The sequence below is a fragment of the Meriones unguiculatus genome, chromosome 2 (assembly GCF_030254825.1).
Source record: "Meriones unguiculatus strain TT.TT164.6M chromosome 2, Bangor_MerUng_6.1, whole genome shotgun sequence".
NCBI classification, from domain to species: domain Eukaryota; kingdom Metazoa; phylum Chordata; class Mammalia; order Rodentia; family Muridae; genus Meriones; species Meriones unguiculatus.
In genome coordinates this window covers 95,542,059-95,564,265 of record NC_083350.1, presented here as the reverse complement: position 1 = coordinate 95,564,265, position 22,207 = coordinate 95,542,059, and the positions used below count along the sequence as shown (strand labels likewise).

General features: G+C 46.6%; 1 protein-coding gene across 1 annotated transcript in view; it reads right to left on the bottom strand.

Moving 5' to 3' along the window:
• Positions 1-22,207, bottom strand: part of Pah (phenylalanine hydroxylase) — a 69,564-nt gene that overhangs the window by 21,450 nt on the left and 25,907 nt on the right. Inside the window, exons 4-7 of the mRNA XM_060377860.1 lie at positions 15,674-15,762; positions 6,354-6,421; positions 2,620-2,816; positions 124-259 (exon numbers count right to left, since the gene is read on the bottom strand). Of these exons, the coding sequence (XP_060233843.1) occupies positions 124-259; positions 2,620-2,816; positions 6,354-6,421; positions 15,674-15,762 (490 nt within the window). The remainder of the gene's footprint in view (positions 1-123; positions 260-2,619; positions 2,817-6,353; positions 6,422-15,673; positions 15,763-22,207) is intronic.

Here is a 22,207-nt window from a genome sequence, read left to right as displayed (position 1 = left end):
GAACTATGACCTAATAAAGCATGCAACATGTGGACCAGCTGCAGTGAACCTAAGCAGTGTCCTCAGAGCAGGGAGGGCTGGTGCCATTGTGATTGGCAGTAGTCGCTGGAGAACGATACTCACGGCTCAGGCGTGTACATGGGCTTAGATCCATGCCTAATGTACTGTGTGCAATGGAAGACTCGGAAGGCCAGGCCACCCAAGAAATCTCGAGATGACAGTAAGCCAGCAACAGGTCGGAGGCGGAACCCAGTACAAGCTAGAAAGGAGAAAAGAGCCTAAAACTCAAAGCTTATTGTAAGAGGTCTCAACCCACTCTCCTGCATATCAGGTGCATAGATGTTATGGATACAATGCTAGCAAAATAACAATTATGAAGTGGCAAAAAAGTAATTTTTGGTTGGGGGTCACCACAGCACGAGGAACTGTATTAAAGGGTCACAGCACCAGGCAGGTTGAGAACTATAAGCATTATGGTGAAGCCACAGAGTAGAGAACCAATACCTGTGAATGTGGGCTTTGCTACCAAGGAGACTTGGCTTCTTGGTCTCTGCCCCCTTGGCTGCTTTGGATCAAATAAACTTAGGTTGCCAAGCCTCCGTTTTGTTCACCTGCAGGATTTGGCTGGGCATTCCTGAGAGATGTCATAAACATCAAAACCATAACCTCTAGAAGTTACTTAGCAGAGCCTAGACCACTGCAAAGGTCCAGTACATTTCCCTTTTGTTACTTTTTGTTTGGAGCACTTTCCCACTACTTCTCATGTTTCCAGAGTAGGAAGGAAATGTAGGATCAACATCCAGAGGACAGTGTGCAATCAGCACTTCCAGATTCTCTACCATGCTACACACAGCCCATCCCGGGAGGAGAAATGCCATATCTGGCTGCAGCAAATGGGAAGAGAGAATTTGCATACAATTTAGCCATTTCTCTCTCTCCTCTCCCATGTGGCCTGTGGCTTATGCCTTCCGTCCCTTCCTCTCTTCCTCTCTCTCTCCCTCCCTCCCTCCTTTCCTCTCTTCCTCTCTCTCTCTGTCTCCTTCCCTCCCTTCCTCTCTTCCTCTCTCTCTCTGTCTCCTTCCCTCCCTTCCTCTCTTCCTCTCTCTGTCTGTCTCCTTCCCTCCCTTTCTCTCTCTTCTATCCATAAAGCAGTGCCAGCTGGTTCCTCTTAGTTCAACAATAAAGGAGGCACTGAAAACTGGTAGATGTTTTCCTAATCAAGGGAAATATTTAGAAGGTTTTGAGCATACATCTCTACCACGAACGCTACCAGTCGGTAACCGTCCTCTGCTTCCTACATCTGTTTCTCAATCTACTCTATACCAGGAAGCAAGCTGTGGCCCTGAACATGACAATAGCTAACAGTACATACTGCCTAACACATGCCAGGCACAGCTCTCAGCATTCTGCACAGGCTAGCCCTAGAAATGCTGTGAGGAAGACATTTTATCATCCCCACTTTCAAGATGGCGAAGCTGAGACATGGGTTAAAGCTTTTAGTCCAGGGCCATAAGCCACAGGCCACATGGCATCAAAGCTCTCCAACTGCTAGCATTCATGTTTTATCATTGTTACTACTGGCCACAGCATTGAGGCCAAAGCTGGAGACTGTCTTTAGGACTGGCTTTCTCTCCTTTGACACTACATTTTCAGGCTGTTAATTACTATTTGAACTCTTGCTCCTCACTTTATTCTATAAATAGCAGAGACCTTGAAGATCATCTCTCAGTCTGTTCCCACTTTAACCTCCCTCCCTGCCATATACATTTCTGCTTTCTTTCCTATCTCTTCGGGGTTCTGATGCATAGAAAAATCCTTTCTTTCTACATGACTGTGGTTTGTCTCCCTATATCTCCTTATTCTACCTAGCATATAGCATGTGTTTAATGTGAGCTAGTTGACTGGATTTTGCTGAATGAACACCCTATTGTCAGAAAGAAAACCATAATCTGCCTTGGAAAGGCTATGCAGAGGCTCATCACCCTCAGGAGGCACCCCAAGTGTCTCACATCACCTTTAAGCCTCAGAGTCACTGAACACTGACTGTGGACCCAGCTCTGTCCGGGTGCTTGCTTTCGAATGCAACACCTCACTGTGTTCTCGTAATTTCCCTATGAGGAATGCCAAAGGGGAGACAGTGTCTATTTGACAGATGACAACATGAAGGCAGCTTTGCACAACCCGAAAAGGTCAAAGGCAGGATCCATCTCAGATGCAGAGAATCAGAGCGAGGGACTCTTGGCACAGGTCCACAGAGCATTTTTTTTTCCGTGGACTGGCATTGCAACCATATCCTAACAGTGGGAACTGCAGGCCAAACACCGACTGGGCACCTCAGGCTTTGACGATGAAAGCAGCTATATGGCAAAGGCCCACACCGTTCTTGCTTGGATGGAAGAAGTTCAGTGATGGAGGTGAGAGGGAAGGTAGGACGATGCAGCTGGGTTCTTCCGCAGGACGCTCATCGGCACTCCGTCACCACTACTCACAGCAGCCTCCATTTACTCCCCCCACTTCTCCTTATGCCCCTTTACCCCGCACCCCTTTCTACCCCCATCACCCCCTCTCCCCCCATCCCTGCTCCACTGTCTGCAGGGCTTTGACCCTGACGTGGCTTACTCTGCAGAAACTGAGAAACGTCCTCCAGCTGCGGAATGTTGTCTTCACGGAAACCGCAGTACTTTTCCAGAAGTGGGAAAATGTGGTTGTGCTCATAGCAGGCGTGTGTTTTGTACAGGGACTTCAGCGTCCTGAACACCGTCCCCCAGGTCTTCTTCTCCTCCTCTGTGTACTCTATCCGAGGGATGGGCTGCCCACTAGAATACAGGCACAGAAAAGGTGTCTCCAGCAGGGAAGTGTCAGGGGGTCAGGGTGCACAATTGCAGTAGGGCCCCGAAAGGTGCTGCCACTGACCGGCATGGACTTCAAGAATTGTTTGAAAGAGAAAAGTCTCATAGGAAACATGGCTGTGTTGGCTCCCGCATGAAAACACGGTTTGGTTGAGGATTTGCTGTCATTCTGGGAAGTCGTGTGGCCTTTCTGCTCGCTCCTCTCACAGCTTAACTCAGTGGTTCTCAACCTTCCTAACGCTGCGATCCCTTAATATAATTTCTCAGGGTGTGGAGACCCCACAGCCATACAATTTTCTCATTGCTACATCATAACTGGAATTTTGCTACTGTTATGAGTCATAATCAAAATATCTGATATGCAACCTCTTTGAAAAGATCATTTGACCCCAAAGGAGCCATGACCCACAAGTAGAGAATTACTGCTCTAAACTAGTTGTTCAAGGTAGAAGCTTGCTTTCAGGGGCTGGGCAGGTGACCTACATATGTAAGGCAGTATGTACAGGACAGTACAAAGAGTGGGAGCTGAGACAGCTAGACAATGCATCCTCTCTCCAAACAAAGACACCCAAATTCTTTAAAAACATCAGAGTGTCTTGCATTATGTCCACTAAAGCAATAACTTCTGGCTAGCCTGAATTTAATAGATAGGGTATGTGTTTGAAACTTGTCTGGGGAGTTTGCACCTGGTGAGTTTGATGTTTTTGATCCTGGGAAATTATGAAGCTGTTTAAATGCAGGTTAAGGTGCCACAGTGTATAAATCTACATAGTTTAAGATAGTTTAAGGTGTGTGTGTGTGTGTTGCTACATATCATAAGCACAAAGATTTGTCAACTAACAAAGTTCTGGGCCAAACGTAAGAAGTCTATAAATATTGGGATGGAGGAACAAATAAGCAAGGCCATGCTAAGATATAAGATTTGCTTCTATGTGCCAAGTTTGTTGAAGCATCTACATGAGCCCCACTGTCCTGAATGCACTGGGAAGGGAATGCCAAAGTGGACCTTAATAAGCTCCGAGGTGAGTGGTGCAAGCTACAATTTAAGAGTCATTAGTTTGGGAGCTTCTGGGCTGTGTCCTGAAAACAATGAAAACCAAACAAAGCCTGACCTCCTGGGCCAGGGACTGTTCGCTGGGCTGCAGGCCTGCTCCACTCACGAGGGACATAAAGTCTAGGACAAAATGGGACTGTTTACCTTGGAACTGTGTGTCTGGTTCCAAACTAAGGCCCTCCCGAACTTTCAAAATTGTACCTCATCCAAGGACATTAGAGCAGAGACTTATTTTCTAGAGGAAGGTGGGCAGGGGGTGAGGAAGAAAGACAGATTGTTGGTTGAGAAATGAAAAGGACTCAAGCTCAGAGGATCTTCTGGTTACCCAGCAGGAACTGCACAATCGTGTCACGGGAGCTTTCGCCTAAGACTACACCTTAATGCAGGGTTAAGTGGTGAAGGAAGAAAAGGAAAAGGCTTTGGAAATAGAAACTGATCAAAACCCAGCCCTGCCATTTTCTAGATGTGTGGTCTCAGGCAATTTAGGAAACTTCTGTGAGCATTAGTCCTGCAGTTAACAAGTATTCTTGGATAAGATTATACAAAATGTTATGCACAAAGTAATATGTGTACATATATATGCATGTATATATTACTTTTCATAACATATAGATATGTGCATATATATACATATCCTAATGTATAATCTTAATATTAGAATTGGCAATAACCATTGATCATTAAAATAACTAGTTCTCATTTTAAAGAAAGACATTGATGGGGCAGCAGCACAGCTCTGTGGTTAAAGGCACTTGCTACCAAGCCTGCCTAGAACCCCCACGGCGAGAGCACTGATTCACACACATTGTCCTCTGACTTCCACACATGAGTCATGGCAGGTACACACACGCATACACACACCACCACCGCACTAAACAAACAAACAAACAAGCTGCAAAAACAAGAAAGGCAACTGGTATTTTTGGAACAAGTTTGGAGTGGTGACATTTTGAACGCACAGCTGTCCTCCTAGTTGACATTTTCTCTTCTGGTGACCCAGCATCTCTTTCCCCCTCTTTCCTCTTTCAGGTTTGAGAAAGGGAAGGAAGAGTGCTGCCTCTGCAGGTGGGAGTGTGCCGAGGGTGGCCCACTCATAGAGCCTCTTTATCCTGACCACAGTGACTGGCTGACAAATGGCCCATGTCTCAGAACTAACAAGACCCAATCACAGAACCTTGGCACTCTATAGGAAACAGTCTGAACTTCTCATTGAGTTGGGACATCGCATGGGAACTCTGAGACAGACGAGACTGAGCCTAAAAAACGGCAACAGTCCTAAAGACCTGAGCTGGAAAAATGACATGAGACCCCGACCCTGGACCTGCTTAGGCCCAGGGTTTAGTAGACACGGTGGAAATGGTGAGAATTATTCTGGGGACAGATAAAGTGAAATCCTGCCTTTGTCACCAGGCTAGTTATTTGACTTTGACAAGTTATTTAACTTCTTTCAGCTTCAGCTTCCTCATCTGAATAGTAATTACAGCACTGAATACACACGCGCGCGCACACACACACACACACACACACACACACACACACACACACACTTCAGAGAAGGCGGGGTTTGGTATGTCTCTCCATCCACAGGTAGATTTTTGTTTGCCACATAAAGCCCCAGCATTTCCTTATGCCACTGACATCCTACAGAAGCTGTTAAATTACTCGTACCTCAGTCTCTGGGACAGTTCTGGAGGTTCTTTTATGTGTTTCTCCTTTTTATTCCCTTAGCTCAGAAACTGCTGCCCCAAAACACCAAGTTTTCTGAGTCACAATTTACATATTCCCTGAGGACTCACAACAGCAGAGCCGTAATGTTCCCAAACAACACATCTGATATGGCCATTTTCTTCTGGCTAAAATAAAATAGAATTCTGAGCAGGAATAAAACGAATCCCATCTGCCAGCTGCCCCTCACGGCTGGTTCAAACCAGACAGGTAGCACACAGGTTGTGGCTGCTCTGGCGGCTCCCGTGACTCATTACTCCACTGAGCAGCCAGCTCTCTTCTCCCTGATCTAGTGTGGAGACTAGAGGTGTTTCATTCATGATGGAAGCCTTTCCAATCATTTCAGACACAATAAATAATTAACTAGCAAAGCTCTGGAGAGAACTGGGTTTCAGCAGTGTTTGATCTAGAGGCAACTTTTTAAAACATGTATTAAGGAGAGAGCTTAGACACACATACATACACATACATACATACATATACATATACACACATACAGACACATAAACACACACATATACATGCACACACATACATCATATACACACATACATATACATACGCACACACATGCACACACACATGCATACACACCATACAAACACACACACACACACACACACACACACACACACACAACAGGGCATTCTAGGCCAGTGTTTCCAGCCTTTAGGGGGGGGATCAGGAGTATGCTCTTCTCTCAGTTGTCCGATGGGGAGACTTACTGACGGTAGTTGTAGGCAATGTCAGCAAACTGCTTTCGTCTCGCCCGGTACACAGGATCTTTAAAGCCCTGAGAGAGAGAAGACACTTGATGACTCAAGTCTGCAGAGGGAGAGGCCTGGCACCTCCAGCAATGGTCTGAGTGGAAGCTGTTGAGCTATGACAGTACATTGATGATGTGCTAAAACAAAGTCGTAGCTAAACGCAGGGGCAGTTTCCAAGAGTTGGGATGACGCATGCTCTGCCACACCTTCAAGCCAGTGGGATTTTCTTCTCCCTGGGATTCCAATATCTGCAGGTATACTCTGGTGGTAAAGAAGTATCATCTACATCATTCCCAGCTTCTAAACTAACGTGATGAAACCAAATCAGATGTCTGTGATGAAGACATAAAATATTCACTCAGTTTCAAGCAAGTAGTATGTTTAGTAATGCCTCCTCGTGTGTGTGTGTGTGTGTGTGTGTGTGTGTGTGTGTGTGGTGTGTTTTGAGATATATGAACACTTGTTGGGGTGGATTTTGGGAGCATGCTGACCCCAAAGGCCAACCTTGGGTGTCAATCCTCAGGAACCTTCTGCCTTATTTCAGGAGATAACCATATGACACCATGTCCAGTTCTTTACCTGGACCATGGGGAAAGAACATGGGTCATCATGCCTTACATCTGTACTTTCCTAACTGAGCTATCATAGCAGTTTCCATTTGAAAAAAAAAAGCCACTGTAGAAATTAGTATGGAGACTTCCCTTCATTCCTTGCTAGACAAATGGATATGTGCCTACTGCTATGGAAATTTTATATTCTGCATTTTATTTTTCTTGAAATAGGGTATTTCTGGATAGCCCAAACTGGCCTCAGTTCTCCTGCCTCAACTTCCCAAGTGCTTGGCTTATAGGCCTGCCTGAGCCACCATGCCCTGCTGGCAATGTTTGAAAATGTCATTCTCCACGTCCGTCTCTACACCTGTGGCAGCTTTGGACACAAACCTGCCAGCTAGATCAGTATGTGTGTTCTTCCAGAATCAACACCAACGCAGGGAAGCAGATCCATGGTGGAGAGGCCAGGCTGCGGTTCACCCAGTCCTCTGCTCTTTTTACTACACTTGAGTAATTGTGAACCTTTCTGACCTGGCAGGCACTCCACTGACTGAGCAAGCCACCCAGACAGCAGGATGACAGGGACTTCTCTGAGGCTGACTGGCAGACAGTCTTCCCAGGCTTGCCAAGCAGCACATTTCCAAGGGAAAAGAGGCCGAGTGTGTCTGTGAGTGTTTAGGGTGGAGTGGGGCACATCGTGAGTTGGAAGTGTTCCAAACGACGAAGAGCATATTTTACAGAAATGTTCACTGCGCTCTGAATCTTTGGTGAGACAAGAGCCTGGTCTATCGCCATAGACATCTTCCCTGCATAGAAATGTTCCCTGCAAACATTTCCCAACAAGCCCTTCCAGAAGGTGCTTCAGCTTCCAATTTATCTGTCTCTCCAGACATCCAAACCATAGACTGACTGACCTGAGAACTAAGGCTGTGTCATGCACAGTGTTTAAGGATGCCTTTGAAGAAGGTCAATATTACCTATTTTTCAAATGTTGCCTTTGTTTCCTTGGCTTGACTGGCTTGTTGGGTTTTGTTCATTTTTTTCATATCAGGGCCAGCCAGCATGGTCAAAAAAAAGTAAGGCAATTTATATGAGGTAATTTTACCTCATATGAGAACCTGGATATGGGAATATAGAAAGAAGAAATCGGAGAACCAGAAGCAAAAAAGATGGGAGGGAGAGAGAAGAGGAGGAAGGGAGGGAGAGAAAGACATTAAAAAAGATGTGTGTAAAGAGATATCTAGACATTTACCCGGAGGAATTTTGAGAAAAAAAAATCCAAATGTTTTACTCTAGTAAAAAAAAAAATACCACATAGTTATTCCAAACCCAAAGCCCAATTATAGGAAATACTACTCAGTTTAAAGATTCTGTGACATGATTGTTACAAACTGCAAGTGGTTGTTGTCCCTCAAACACTGGATGGACTGATATCAATAATTACAAATGTGGGGACCAGAGTCACGGCTCAGCAGCTAAGAGTTCTTGCTGTTCTTCCAGGGGATTCAGACTCCTTTTCTAGCACATACCTAAGGTAGCTCACAACCACCTGTAACTCCATCTCCAGAGGATACCACACCCTCTGCCGGGCTCCACGGGCACTCGCACACATGTGTCATGCAGTCTTACACAAATACACACACCCATGCATCAACAAAAAAATAAAATAAAACAAAGAGGGAAATGGGGAGTGTTTGTTCATCTGCTGCCCGCCTTTGAGACAGCAGGTTCCTACTCTGTGGCCGGCCTGCCATCTTCCCAGCCTCATGGTATCAAGATCACAGGTGTACAGCAACCACACCAGGCTGCAGGAACCTGAGAACTTGCAGTTAACATCGGGTTCATTTTTGCTTTCTAGACTGCCTTTGGGTAGTCTAGAAAGAAAGTTAAATTTCCAAGTATCTCCAGTATGTCATTGGGGGGGGAGGCTAAACAATAACCATTTATTCACCCATTTCTTCATACTTGAACTCAAAATAGCAAATTAAATTTGACAATTGTCATCTTGACTAGACAGTCTTAGCAGTTGATAGTACGTCCCTCTCTTTAGCCCCTCAAAATATAAAAGAAAGATTTTTCATTGGGCACCCTGAAGAATGTCAGCTTCTCTTTTGGTATTAGAAGGGCAGTGAAGCCCTGTTAGGCTATTTTCTGAAAGGTCCAGAAGTGTAAAAAAAATAAGATAAAATACTTAATTTTCATTAATGTTTTCCAATCCTTCCCAAACTGGCAAGTTGAGATTTGGGAGCTGTGGCAGGAAAGTGCGGACACGAGAGAAAACTCATTCAGTGAAAAGATTTCTATTTCCCGCTGCCTCCGGGAAGGGGATGCCCAAGCCTAATTCACCCCCACTCAGCTATTATTCATCATTAATGTCTTTGTCTGGGTCTTTAGGGATTTCCCACCTGTGAAAATAAAAGCCCAATGCAAACTTGCTTATCTAGCAGACAGTTCCTGTGTCCAGGGGAATATACAAGTGAAATGGTGCTAACAAATGTTCTGTGGAGGTGGTGGCGATAGTGGCTAGCCAGAAATGCTTTGTACATTTTTGAAGTTTTCTTCTGTGAATACGTAAATTTTTTGTAATTGGGAGGAAGCAAAGTAATAGTCTAACTCCATTTCAAATCACTTGAGGGTAGTGACAGGGCATCTAATACATGAACGGACATGTGTAGTGTCTTGTGGAGATTCATCACTTGGGAAGGGCCCTTACTATGTTCCTCTCCAGCAATGTGTCTCTAAAACATTTAGTATCAGGCTGAAAAGACCTCCCACCAATCAGATCTCAGGGACTTTGGTTCATTAGATATCTCTGGTTAGATCTGTGACCTTGTAGTTCATCCTTTGGGAACTTGGCTTTCTGTTTTCTAGGTTGCTAGGTGATCACACAAGTCTCCGTGGCCACCCCCACAAACTGCATTCTGGATTAAGCTGTAATTGGTGCCAACTGATCACCCTGTCTCAACTTAGACTAATAGCAGCAATTTCACTAGCACTGCACGTGCCTTATTTATAATTACCCTGTCTCAATTAAGCTAATAGCAGCTATTTGGGTTGCCTGGCATGTAACCAAGAATGTTTTGACAGGAATGCATATTGTCAGTGAAGAAGTGATGAAGGGAAAGGGCTCAGAAGACAGAGACGTCTGCAAGATAAGAAATTATGACAGCACCAGAGCCTATATGCAGCCCCTTCTCAGTCTCGGAAATTCTATTACTTACGGGCATTTCTGACAAGCCTTCTGAGCATCCTTCTAGACTGATACATCTCATGCCCCATTTCTTCATGTCACAGCTGCGTACAGAGGCATGCCATCTTAAGGACAGCAAGGAGATCATGGGTCTTGAGCTGCTATGGTGCACTCACTGGGAGCACAGCCTCTTGGTCAGTTTATTCCTCTGACTTTAGTTCCCTCGTAAGGAAAATGAGATCGGAATCACATCTGCTTCGCAGAGTCTCGTGGACAGGGTTAAGTCACAGAACATCAAGCACAAATGTGAGCACAGGACAAGAACTCAGGGAATGCCACAGCTATGCAAAAAAGCACAATTGTGAAACCTGGGGAGTCCGGCTCAGAACATAGGACGTACACTATGGAATGAAACCCTGGGTTCCTTCACAAGTCCTTGGGCCTTTTAAAGGCATCTACAGGGCCAGCCAGATGGGTCAGCAGGATAAGACACTTGCTGCTCAAGCCAGGTGATCTGAGATTGGTACCTGGGGCCCACATGGTGGTAGAAATTCCCTCTCTCTTCCCTGCTCTCCACAGGAGTGCAAGACCACGCATGTACCCATCCATATACATCATACATGCACACGCATTCTATCTTTCTAACAATTCATCTTTTTTAGATAGGGCCTCTCTCTACATCATCCTGGCTGTCCTAGAACTCAGTATGTAGACCAGACTGGCCTCAAACTCAGAGATCTGCCTGACTTTATCTCCTGCGTGCTGGGACTGAGATCATGTGCCACCAAACCCAGCTTATAATTTTTAAAATAAAAGATAACAGGGGTTGAAAATTTTGAAAAGAAAGGGGACCACTTGAATTCTATTTATGGGAACAAAAAACAGTGTAGCCATTACAGAAAATGATATGAGGTCTCTTGAATCATGAAATGCAGACTCTTCACACAGTCCCTCCCATGGTAACAGAGTTCAATGCTGACATCTGGAGAAGAGATGGGAGAATAGCTTTCAGAGTCCAGGGATGAGAGTGTAGCCTTCCAGGAGCCTGCCCTGGCTTAGGTCTCTAACTTGTCACAGAGATGCCCTCAGTTTCTCTTTTCTGTATGGCTCTTCTGTCCTGTTGCCCTTGCTCTCCCCAGGTCTCCACACTCTTAACTTTCTGCGCCCCCTCTCCTCCCTTGTTCTCTCTCTTCAACCACAACCTCTGCCTATTCTCTCTCTCCTTCCAAGTGAGATTTACACGCCCACCATGGGTCCTCTCTGCTACCTGCCTGCTGTGGGTCTGTGCCTCGTAGTATGCTTCTTCTGTACTATATGGCTAAAGTCCACTCAGAAGCGAGAACATGCTGTGAGTGTCTTTCTGTTCTGAGTTACCTCCCTCAGGACGATCTTTTGTAGTTCCATGCATTTTTTGCCTGCAAATGTCATGATTTTTTGAAATGGATGAGTAAATGTGTGAATGTGCCAAGATGGGTACTCAACCGGAGACTTCTAGTAGCAGAGGACACTCTCTAACTAGACTAGTCTCCTGGCAGAGGGAGGGGAACACCAACCCACCCACAAAAACTTCGACACAAAATTTACCCTGCCTACAAAATGTGCAGGGATAAAGATAGAGCAGTGATTGAGGGAATGCCCAACCAATGCCTGGCCCAAACAAAGACCCACCCCGTCAGAGAATGACAACCCCTGAAATTCTGAATGATGCTCTGCTAGGCTCACAGGAGCCTGACAGAGTTGTCCTCTGAGAGGCTTTACCCAGCAATGCCTCAAAACAGATGTTGAGAATCACAGCCAAACATTGCAAGATGTGTAGGGAGTCCTGTGGAAAAGCAGGAGGAACGTGACATGGAGGTGACATGGGTTCCAGAAGAAGACCAACAGAGCCAGCTGGGCCCAGAGGGGACTGCTGAGTCTGGAGCATCAACCAAGGGCCATGCACAAACTTGACCTAGGCCTCCCTATAAAGATGTAGCAGATGGGCAGCTTAGGCCTCATCTGGGTCCTCTAGTAAGGGAGGTGGGGACTGCATAGGACACAGACTAATTTGTGAGGTTTTTATCACTTCCCCCTAGAGATACTGCCTTGCCAGGCCACAGGGAAAGAGGACACACTCAGTCCTGATGCAACTTGATGAGCTGGGTCTGATGGGAAAGAGAGTTCCCCTTTTCTGAGGAAAAGGGGAGGAGGGGAGGAAAGGAGATGGGACTGGTAGGGGAGGAGGGCTGGGGCTACAACAAGGATGTAAAGTGACTTTTTTTTAATGTAACCTTGGAAGACCAGCAGGAGTTTGCCAGTGGGAATGAACAGGGATGATGGGGATCCGCTCAAGTAGAGGGCACAGCAAGTGGTCAGTCTGGGGAACGGAAATCAAACACAACCATTAGGAGTCTGCCTACAAAACTTATAGCTGCTATCTCAGGCTTCCCTGGCATCACTCTGAAAGAAGTGGACGCTGGTGGGCACAGATGAGATCTTCACTATCACTTCTGCTCCCTTTCCTTAATTTTATGGAACACAGCTCTCACAGACACCATTTCCAGAAACTCCTCACCTGAAAATGAAAAGTACAACCCTCCCAGGGTGCTGACTGACAATAGATTTAATGACATGCTGAGAATTTAGTATAGTTCCTAGTACACAAGAGGATCAGAAAAGATTAACTAGGAATGCTTGACAAATACTTGTGGAAAGGAAGAAAGAGGAAGGAGGGAAGAAGAGAGAGAGGAGGAGGAAGAGGGAGAAAGAAGGGAAAAGAAAAAGGGAGAGAGGGAGACAGAGGGAGGGAGGGCAGAGAAGAGGGAAAACCAGAAAGGGGGAAGGGAGGGAGAGGGAGAGTGAAGAAGGGAGACAAAGAGGAAGAAAGAGAGAGAGCAAATAAGGCCAGAGGGACAGAGTGAAGGACAGACTGCCATCCTATCCCATTTCCTCAGTTAACTGAAGCTTCAGGCAGGGTGCCTTTACCCTGCATTTCTAGAACAATCCTTCCCTTCCTTCGTTTCACAAAGTGGCTGTTTGGGAGGCACTGAATCACTAGGTCAGACACAAATGGATCCTGCCAAGGACAGGGGGTCAGGGGAGGAAGGGATCACACTGACTGCAAGGGACAGAGTGGAACAGAGGGTCCTTGAAAAAGAACAGCCCCTTCACAGCTAGGCTGGTGTCTGCTTGCAGTTCACACCTTGAGGCCAGGCCACGACTTTGCTCTGTGCTTGGCCCCTGTTGCCAGCCTCTGATGAAAGACGAGGGAACAGAGAGAGCCTGGCGCCTCCCCTACAGGGGGACTGTGTACCTGATATGCTGTGTTTTTATGATAAAATTCATGACATTGAGAGGCTGGGAAGCCAAAGATTTGGCCTGGGTTGGCAAAGTGAAATGAATTCCAGGGACTTCCAGAGAGATTCAAGGGAAGGACACTTCTCTCTCTCTCTCTCTCTCTCTCTCTCTCTCTCTCTCTCTCTCTCTCTCTCTCTCGACTGGCCTCTCCCGCCCAAACGATTAGGATTGAGGCCAATGGGAAGAACAGAAGGTCAAGGCAGGATGAGGGGCTGATGAGAAAAGCTCTGGTGTGTGCAGCCCGTGGGTTGAGGCTGGTCAGACGTGCTTTCCTGAGGGAAGAGATCTCTGGAGACATTTTTTGCTTGCAAGGCCCACAGCTGAGAGACTCAAGCAGAAGCTTGTGAAAGGGGAGATCAGAATGTGATTAGTGTGACCTTTGCTACCCTGAGGCTCTAAGAAATGAGCTGTATCACACAGGGAGACAAAAGAGAATCTGTCTCCAGAGTTGGTGCTTTCGCTGTGTTTAGTGTGGGTAGATGTCGTTTGGTTTGACCTAGTTTTGGTCTGGTCTAGTTTGGCTTGATTCTAGAGACAGATTCTCACTATGTAGCCCAGGCTGCCTCAGAATTCCTGAGCCTCCTGAGTGAGGCTCAGCAGTGCTCCACCATGTCTGTGTAACAGAGTGTGCCAGGCCTAAACAGGAGGCTCAAACACAACTTCTGTCCTAACGCAGGACACTTCATTCTAACATCACAACTAAGATTCGGGAAAGTCCATTCGAAAATGTTGGGCAGAGCTCTTCACTCTGTGTAACAGTGAAGAGGGGTTTGTGGTTGGCAACGCCTCGTGAGTGACAAGTCTGGGTTGATGTGAGTGTAAGGGATGATCTCCCAGACATCAGGATTATTTTAGAAAAGTGGGAAAGTAAGGGTTTTTTTCCTGCTTTGAAGTATAGAGGATGGATCAATTCACCTTGTTTCTGGTCAAAAAAAAAAAAAAAAAAAAAATATATATATATATATATATATTAATTGAAGGATGGAATAAAAAGGAAACTCTGAATAACTGAAGCTGCTGGGGTCTTCCTCATGCATTTCAAGTCTTCTCACAAGGGTTTGCTGCTCGAGTTGCAGGAGGTGCCAGTTACCCCTGTTTTAGAAGGCCAGCCCATGGCTCCCCACTTGTTGAGTTCCTGCCACCAGCGAGGTCTGTGTCTTCAACTACCCAGAGTACTGGGGTAACATCCAAGGAGTCAAGGTTCGATTGACAGGACATTGGAGAAGTGGGTACCTGTCATCATTGGGCCCTTGTGAGATGGGCACCTCCGAGCTTAAGGAAACTGCCCCCAGGAAGAACCAGCCTTCTGTTAGCTATTGAACACCACAAAGCAGAGAGGAGATGGAATGGCACCACCCACATTAAAACCGTGTTCATATAAACAGCTTCCTGGTTATTAAAGGCCGGAGAGCCACTGCCCGGCAAAGAGTAGAGAACACGAGGTCATAATGACACACAGCCCACCTAAGGAAGCTAGCTGCCAGACCACCTTAAGCTTCTGCCTGGACTGTTCACCTCCAAGGACCGTTGGCCAAGAGACAAAGAAGGAATAAGAAGACTGCCTACACACACACACACACACACACACACACACACACACACACACTCCTCTAGTGAGAACTATTTAAAAAAAGCCAAAAACAAACCGAAGATGTCCTCTGCCCACAAGATGCAGGCACGGGGAAATTCCCCACTCCTGAAAATCCGACTGAATCTGTACTTGAGCTGCCTCTCTCACCGTCATGCCTAAGGTGCCATCCATCCACCTCCACCACGGCGAATGCTCTTGGAAGCAGGTGTGATCTTCTCAGCCAATGTCCCTTCTTCCCCATCTGTCTAAAGCCTTCTACTCAGCTCCCCGATGTCACCTCTCTCACTGTCCCTTAGCTGTGCTTGACTGAAATGTCCATCAAATGTACAAGGGCAGAAAAATGAATACACACAACTGTATAGAGAGATAGCATTTTCTGCCTATTTGCTCACATTCACTCCAACAGTAATGACGCCAGTAATGACGACAGCGAGGTCTCATGGTCTCGTTAATCTTTGCTTTCCCAGTCCTGGCATACGTAGGAACTCAGTTTTAAAAATTGACCAAATAAACAAACACACTGCTCCAAGCTAAAGAGTTGGAGGAGGGGAGAGGCAGAGAAGGCGGAGAGAAGGTTGGAAGACTCTCATCCTCAGAGCCCTGGACTCACTGGGTGGTCTGCGTCCAGTTCGGCTCCATAGCTCAGAATCTGGTTGGCGAATCTGTCCAGCTCTTGAATGGTCCTCGGGAACCAGGGCACTGCAACACAGAAAGGGCATAGTCCTGAGTGCAGACTGTGGGACATGTGGGTAATGTCCTTTCTGAAACCCAGTTTGCCAAGCCAATACTGACAGTAAACAGGGTTCTGCATCGCTCCTAAATTGTTAAGGCCATTCCTTGGGAAGCTGATTTTAAAGAGGCCCCAAAGAGGCCACCAGACTTAGATGGAGCCCTGGCCTCTGCTGGTCTTTGGGACCTCTGTCTCAGCGAATAAGGAATGAGGAGGTCTTCCATCCCTTCCTTTAAGGGACTCCTTCCCTGCCTGCAGAACAAAGGACGAAGGAAGTTCTGCACTGAGGAATATTAGACCTTTGGAACTCTGATTGAAGCCCATGCGCTGGCTCCGTCTCAGGCCTGAACATTTTCCTGCTGCCTACCGTTTACATTAGCTGTCAACAGTGCGGTGTTTTGCAGCAAAATATTGTGTATAGCCCCAATATGAATTAGACAAAAATTAAATAAAGATTAGCCCTTAGGCCCCCAGCTTCCCGCCACATTACCCCCTCCTGAGTGCCTGTGCACCCCACGAAACCTCTTGATCTCAAAGCCAGTGACAGCCCCTGTGAAAGTGACATGGTCAGGGGCTTGCTTTCCAAGGTAACGTCATGAGGGCGGAGAGGCTGCATGAGTTTTGTGTCAGCAGTAACTGTGTCCTTCCCAGAGAGGGGCCAGGGAGGAGCAGACGACACCACCCAAATCCTTGCGGCTTATAAGAAACAGACACACTGCGTCCAAGTGTCCTGTGTATGGACAGACAGTAGGAAGATTTGAACTCTAAGTGCCCTTGGCATGAGGGAAGCAGGAGCCATGAGGGTTTCGTGGCTGTGAAGAGGTTGAAGGGAACAGAGCAGAGGAAGGATCTCTAGTTATATGAACATATAAAACTTTAACAAGTGACCACTGTTCACAGCCTCTGCTCTGACCTACTTTCTGTGTCTGAAGTCTTCCTCAGATAAAGACGATATTACAGCCTCTACTATACAGATGAAAAACTGAGTATTTAAAAGCCTGAAAATCAAAATAATTGGCTTAAGATCACACAGGGACTAAGTCGGTGCCAGAATGATACGAGCAGATAGATAGTCATGCAGGGTCCATGCGGTGAGCCAAGGGAGCGGAATTTGCAAGCAGGCCAGCAGGCCCAGCCTGGCTTCCGCTGGTCAGCGTCTCTGTGCTCACTCCCTTCTCTGTGAAAATGGACATGGTAACAGCAGGAAGGGCAGCACATGTCTTCTGAAGCCTTACCACGTGGTAGGCACTGGGGTTAGCATTTGGGGTGGAATGTGTTCTTTAAGCTGCAGTTCCTGTGAGGAAGGACAGGGGAGTAATGGATACAGCCAGAGTAAGGTCCTGCAGTCTACCGGCTCAAGTGGGCGAGAAAGACCGCTCGTGCCATCTAGCGGTCTTTCTGAGGAACTGCCCTCTGGAGATCTAAGAATTAGCACGGATTTTCCCTAAAATTTCACCAATTGCGCTCATAAAATGAAGTCAGAGCCTGGTTTCTGTGGATCCGACCTGCCCGAGCTCCCTGCTTCCCACACCAGCAATGCAGGGCATCTCTGGGTGCGGCTCTTCTAACTATGGCACGGAGGTGCTCAAAGGCTCTGTGACTGTAAAGCGCTCTGGTTTTTAAGAGCAGATGAACAGGTTTTCAAGTGTTTCCCAGCCTTGGCTGAGGAACTTATCCCCAAACCCACACTTTATTTCTGGCTAATATCTGGAATAACTCAGTCTGACTCAATATCAGAGTCCCAAGGGTCCCAGGAGTTTGGAGCTCACATAGACAACACACACACATGCAGAGGCACAGGAGCACATGCCCATAGCAAGCACATGCACACACACATGTATGTCCTCACCCAGGATTCACATCTAGCTGCCTTCATGCTGGTTGCTGGGTCTCAAGGGGCACTGACACCTGCTTGACTGCTCTGACTCTGCAGCCTGGCTGGCTCTGCAGTTTCTCACACTGGCTTTAAAGCACGGGTCTCCTGCCTACATCTCCCCTCGGGAGGGAGGCGACAGCAGAACCGTTCTTAGCTTACATACTGACACCACTAAGGTGACGGGTATCATCCTCAGCACCTTTCGGGAGCTGCCCCCTCCCATTCTCACCATGACACCATGAAGTGGGGCACATTCTTTTTTCCTATTTTATAGAGGACGGCGCCAAGGAACAGGGAGAGAGTCTCGAAAGATAACTTCTTACTCGAGGCTGCTGAAACTTTGGCGCCTCTACCCAGCAACACCTTCTTCCTGCCTGCCAGGTGCAGAGGGTGTGGAGTCCTTGTGCTCGCAGATAGGCAGGCGAGCCAGGAATGTTAAGCGCAGCACGTAGGCTTGTCTCTTCAATGGAAGGGATGTGTATCCTGTTTTCCACCCAGAACCCTGGGAGTGGATGCAGTTAACAGCAAGGTGATCTGTGCTATCTGTAAGGCTAGGGCACACCTGAGTCCCTGACTGTCCCGTTTAGCCCAGATCTTTCCTCTCTAGACACTTAGCTTGAACACTGTTTCCCAGGCAGTAGAACCCATCCCTTAAGGGTAAGGTCACATCAATGTGATTGAGACCACACCTGATGCCCCTCGCCAGGTCCTCAAAATGCACATGGGATTGAGAGAAATGATACCAGAAAATCTTTTTTCCAAAATATTGCTTTTCTTAAGTGCCTAAAAAGTAAACTGACCGGATCCAGACTCTAGAAGTTTGAACCAACAATGGATAACAAGGTCGTGTTGAAGCAGATTTTCTTTTGCGTCCTGCTGGCTGTAACATTTGCAGGGATCCCCACAGCCAGGAGAACTGTCTTCCAGCTCTCTCCCCTAAGCTTTTCCCCAAGCTGTCCTTTCTCTTCCAGCCCAGGGTTTTCCTGCCATAATGAAATTCTATTATGAGCATTGGTGCTGGTGTCTGTTTCCTGGCCAGATTCAGAAAGATCGGGTCTCCTGTGAGACCTCACCTGTCTCTTCAGGTGTTGCCACCAAAGGTCCTCTCTGAATGGCCCTGGTTTGGACAACAAGACCTGCCCCCTCCTCTTTGTGGAGCCATTAACAACCCAGCCTACCCTTTGTTGCTTCTTGCTCATTTACCTCTTGCACTGTGAAGTGGCTACCACAGGCAGGCTAAGGAACTCGTCTATCATTCAGATAGAATAATAGATTCTGTAACTACATTCATTCATTCATTATAACTCAGCTTCATTCAGTTACCACTGTGTGTGTTTGTGCATATGCATGTATCTGTATGTATGCGTGCATGTGTGTGTAAGTGCTGAGGACACAAACTGTCTCTCATCAATTTCAAGTATACACTGTACTATTGTTACTGTATGTTGAGGGTTAGATTTCCAGAACTTATTCATGCTACAACTTAAACTTTGTTCCATTGACCAATATCTCCCTATTTTTCCTTCAACCAGCACCTGGAAAGCACCATTCTCTGCCCCTGTGAATTTGACTTTCTGGCCTAATGTCATAGTCTTTGAATGGATACTCATAAGAGGTATAGTTGGGTCATATGTTGGTTCTATTTCAATATGAGGGACAGCTTTATACTGGGCTCCATAAGACTGAAGCAATTTACTCTTCATCAGCAGCGTACAAGGATTCTCTTTTTCCAAAGCCCTCACCAACACTGTTATCTCTTCTTCATTTGTGAGTTACGAGGTGCTGCATAAAGGACATAGAAGCCTCCAGTCTGGAGATCCTAGTGGCTCAGCCCTACTCTGCCAGAGCTTGATGGGCTCTTGGACAGTCAGAGTTCTCGCCTGCTTCACTGGTTTCCTGTATCTTCTGAGGACAGTCAGGCTAGAAATGGCAAAGAGCCCCAACATAGAGCCAGACTGCCTGTGTTGGCATTCTGTCTCTGCTCTTACTGTCTAAGGTACCAGAAAAGTAACTAAAGCTCCAGGGCCTCAATATTCCCCCTGTAAAATGGTAATGGGAGAACTACGACAGAGTATGCTTTCATAAAAACAATACGAGCTTAAATGAACCAATGTATATGCTTTTCCTGAAAAGTTATGGCACATAACAAATAGTGTTATTGGTCTATTGTAAACACACACAGACAGACAGACACACACACACACACACAAGAGGGAGAAGTGGGAGGGAATGAAGAAGAGAGAAAGGAAGAGGGAGAGGGATTGAGAGAAAGAGAGTTGGGTTCCTCATCACACCAAAAGCAGAGTAAAATTTCCAAAAACAAACAAACAACAAACTGGTAAGCATGTCCCTTCCTTTGAGGTGTAATTCTACACACACACACTTGTGTTTTGTCTTCTAGATCCACAAAATTGATTCAAATTGTCTTTCTTCACTGTTAGATGAACTGACATGACACATCTTAGCCAAATGGTCAACACACAGAGGGGCTCGATCCGAGCTTACTATGATGCCAGATTTAATAATTCTGGCAGCAATGAAAGAGGGGAACGAGAGGTTGGGGTGAAAATGGCTTCTCCATCCAGCTCTGATATCAATGTCTTTCCTAATATCGGTGCTCAGTGAGTTTTGTGTTCTGAGATGTGTGGGGTGCTGTGAGAGGCTGACACATGAAAAGATGCTGCCACTGCAGTCAGTACTGCAGCTGCCTTTATCTCCTGGGAGTACCGACACTACAGCCCCCAGGCACCATCCGCAAGATCCCTTCACCAGAGCCCAGGGAGCGGGCGGTGCTATCTTCTAACCGAACACCAGAGGGCAGCAAAGCCAGCCAGTCCCCGATCTGATGGGTTCTTCCCACAAAGCAGAAACAACCTCGTTGGTCACTTCAAGCCTCTCCGCAGAAAGGAAATGAGTTATTAATTAACTAATTGTCATAACTGAATAAATTATAGAGATTGAAAAATTACAAAGACTCTTAAGATATAAAGAAGAAAACAGCAGGTAAGCACCACGCCTTTGTGCTCAGGGCCAGGTCTAGAGACCGCAGGAGACTCCAAGGCCGCTTCATAAGGGCCTGGGGTGTCCACCCACGTGCAGATGGCTCTGATGGCTTTTGAGCCCCACTGTCATACAGAAATGGCCAAAACACAAGGCTTTGCAGGAAAAATGGAAGAACTTGGGAACTCCGAACATAGGCTTAGATTATTAGATTTCTCTGCTAGTTCACAATTTTTGAAATTTACGCAAATTATTTAATCTCTCAGTGGTTCCCTAGTTTCTTATTTGTGAAATGACCATAGAAATCATGTCTTGGGGCTGGAGGGGTGGCTCAGCAGTTCAGAGCACTGGCACCCACACAGTAGTCCACAACTGTTTGTAATTCCAGTGCCAGGGGATCCAACCCCCTCACACGAACATACATAGAGGCTGAACACCAATGTAAAACTTTTTTCTAAGTTACTACTTGTGTTAATAAATTCTTTAAAAAAGAAACCACATATCTCTTGGTACGTGAACATCTGGCATGTTTTACATTTACCTGTCCTCTTCGACACCCCAACACATTACCACTCATTACAAATCGTGACTATTTCTAATGGTCACTCAATCTCCTTCCAGCCGCCTGCCCGCATCACCTTCAGGACTCTTTAACAGAGAAGCAGAGCTGCTGTCAGCAACCGCAGCCAGCTGTCCCTGACTCCGTGGCCTGCTGGTCAGACTCTTTTCCTCCTGCTAGGGTTGCCTCGTCCAGTCCTGACATAATGGTGTGTGCCTGGTCTTGTTGTGCCTTCTTTTGATGTCCTTGGGAGACCTGCTTTTTTTTCTGAAAGGAGGCAAAGGGGGGTGTTTCTGGGTGAAAGAAGAGGTGTGGGGAAGACTGGGGAGGGGGGCTATAGTTTGGATGTGTTATATGAGAGAAGAATTTTAAAAGAAATATGTCCTTCAGAGAATTGATAATGACATCAGTGGAGATGGAGAGGGCCCAGTTGGTAAATCGCCTTCCTAGTAAACATTAAGACCTGAACTCAGATACGCAGAGCCCAACCCATGTAAAACTAATCTAGCATGCTCTTGTAACCCCAATGCTCCCACAGCAAAATGACAGGCAACAACTGGAGAGACCCCAGGAGCTCAGGGACCAGCTAGTCTGGTGCCCACGGAGGTGGGACAGAGAGAGCCTGTCTCAAACAAACGAGAAGGGAGGCCCAAACCAGAGGTTGTCCTGTGACTGCCACACTCATGCTGTGACACTTGCATGTGCACACAAGGATTACAAATGGTTAGCTATGTATACACAGATGAGGAGGGCTTACCACAGTGTCTAACACACAACAGGAGATTTTAAAGTTTTTGGTAGTATTGTAATTCTCACTGCTATTAAATGGCCATAGGGTAAAAGGTGACAGGTCTGGGACATCTTGTTGGCTGCTGCCCAGCTCTACCTAAACGCAAACCCCTACCTCTTCCAAGGTCTTTGCCATCAGCCTATGTCCTGTGGGATAGAAGGACACAGGTCAATTAAAAGTTTGCACACT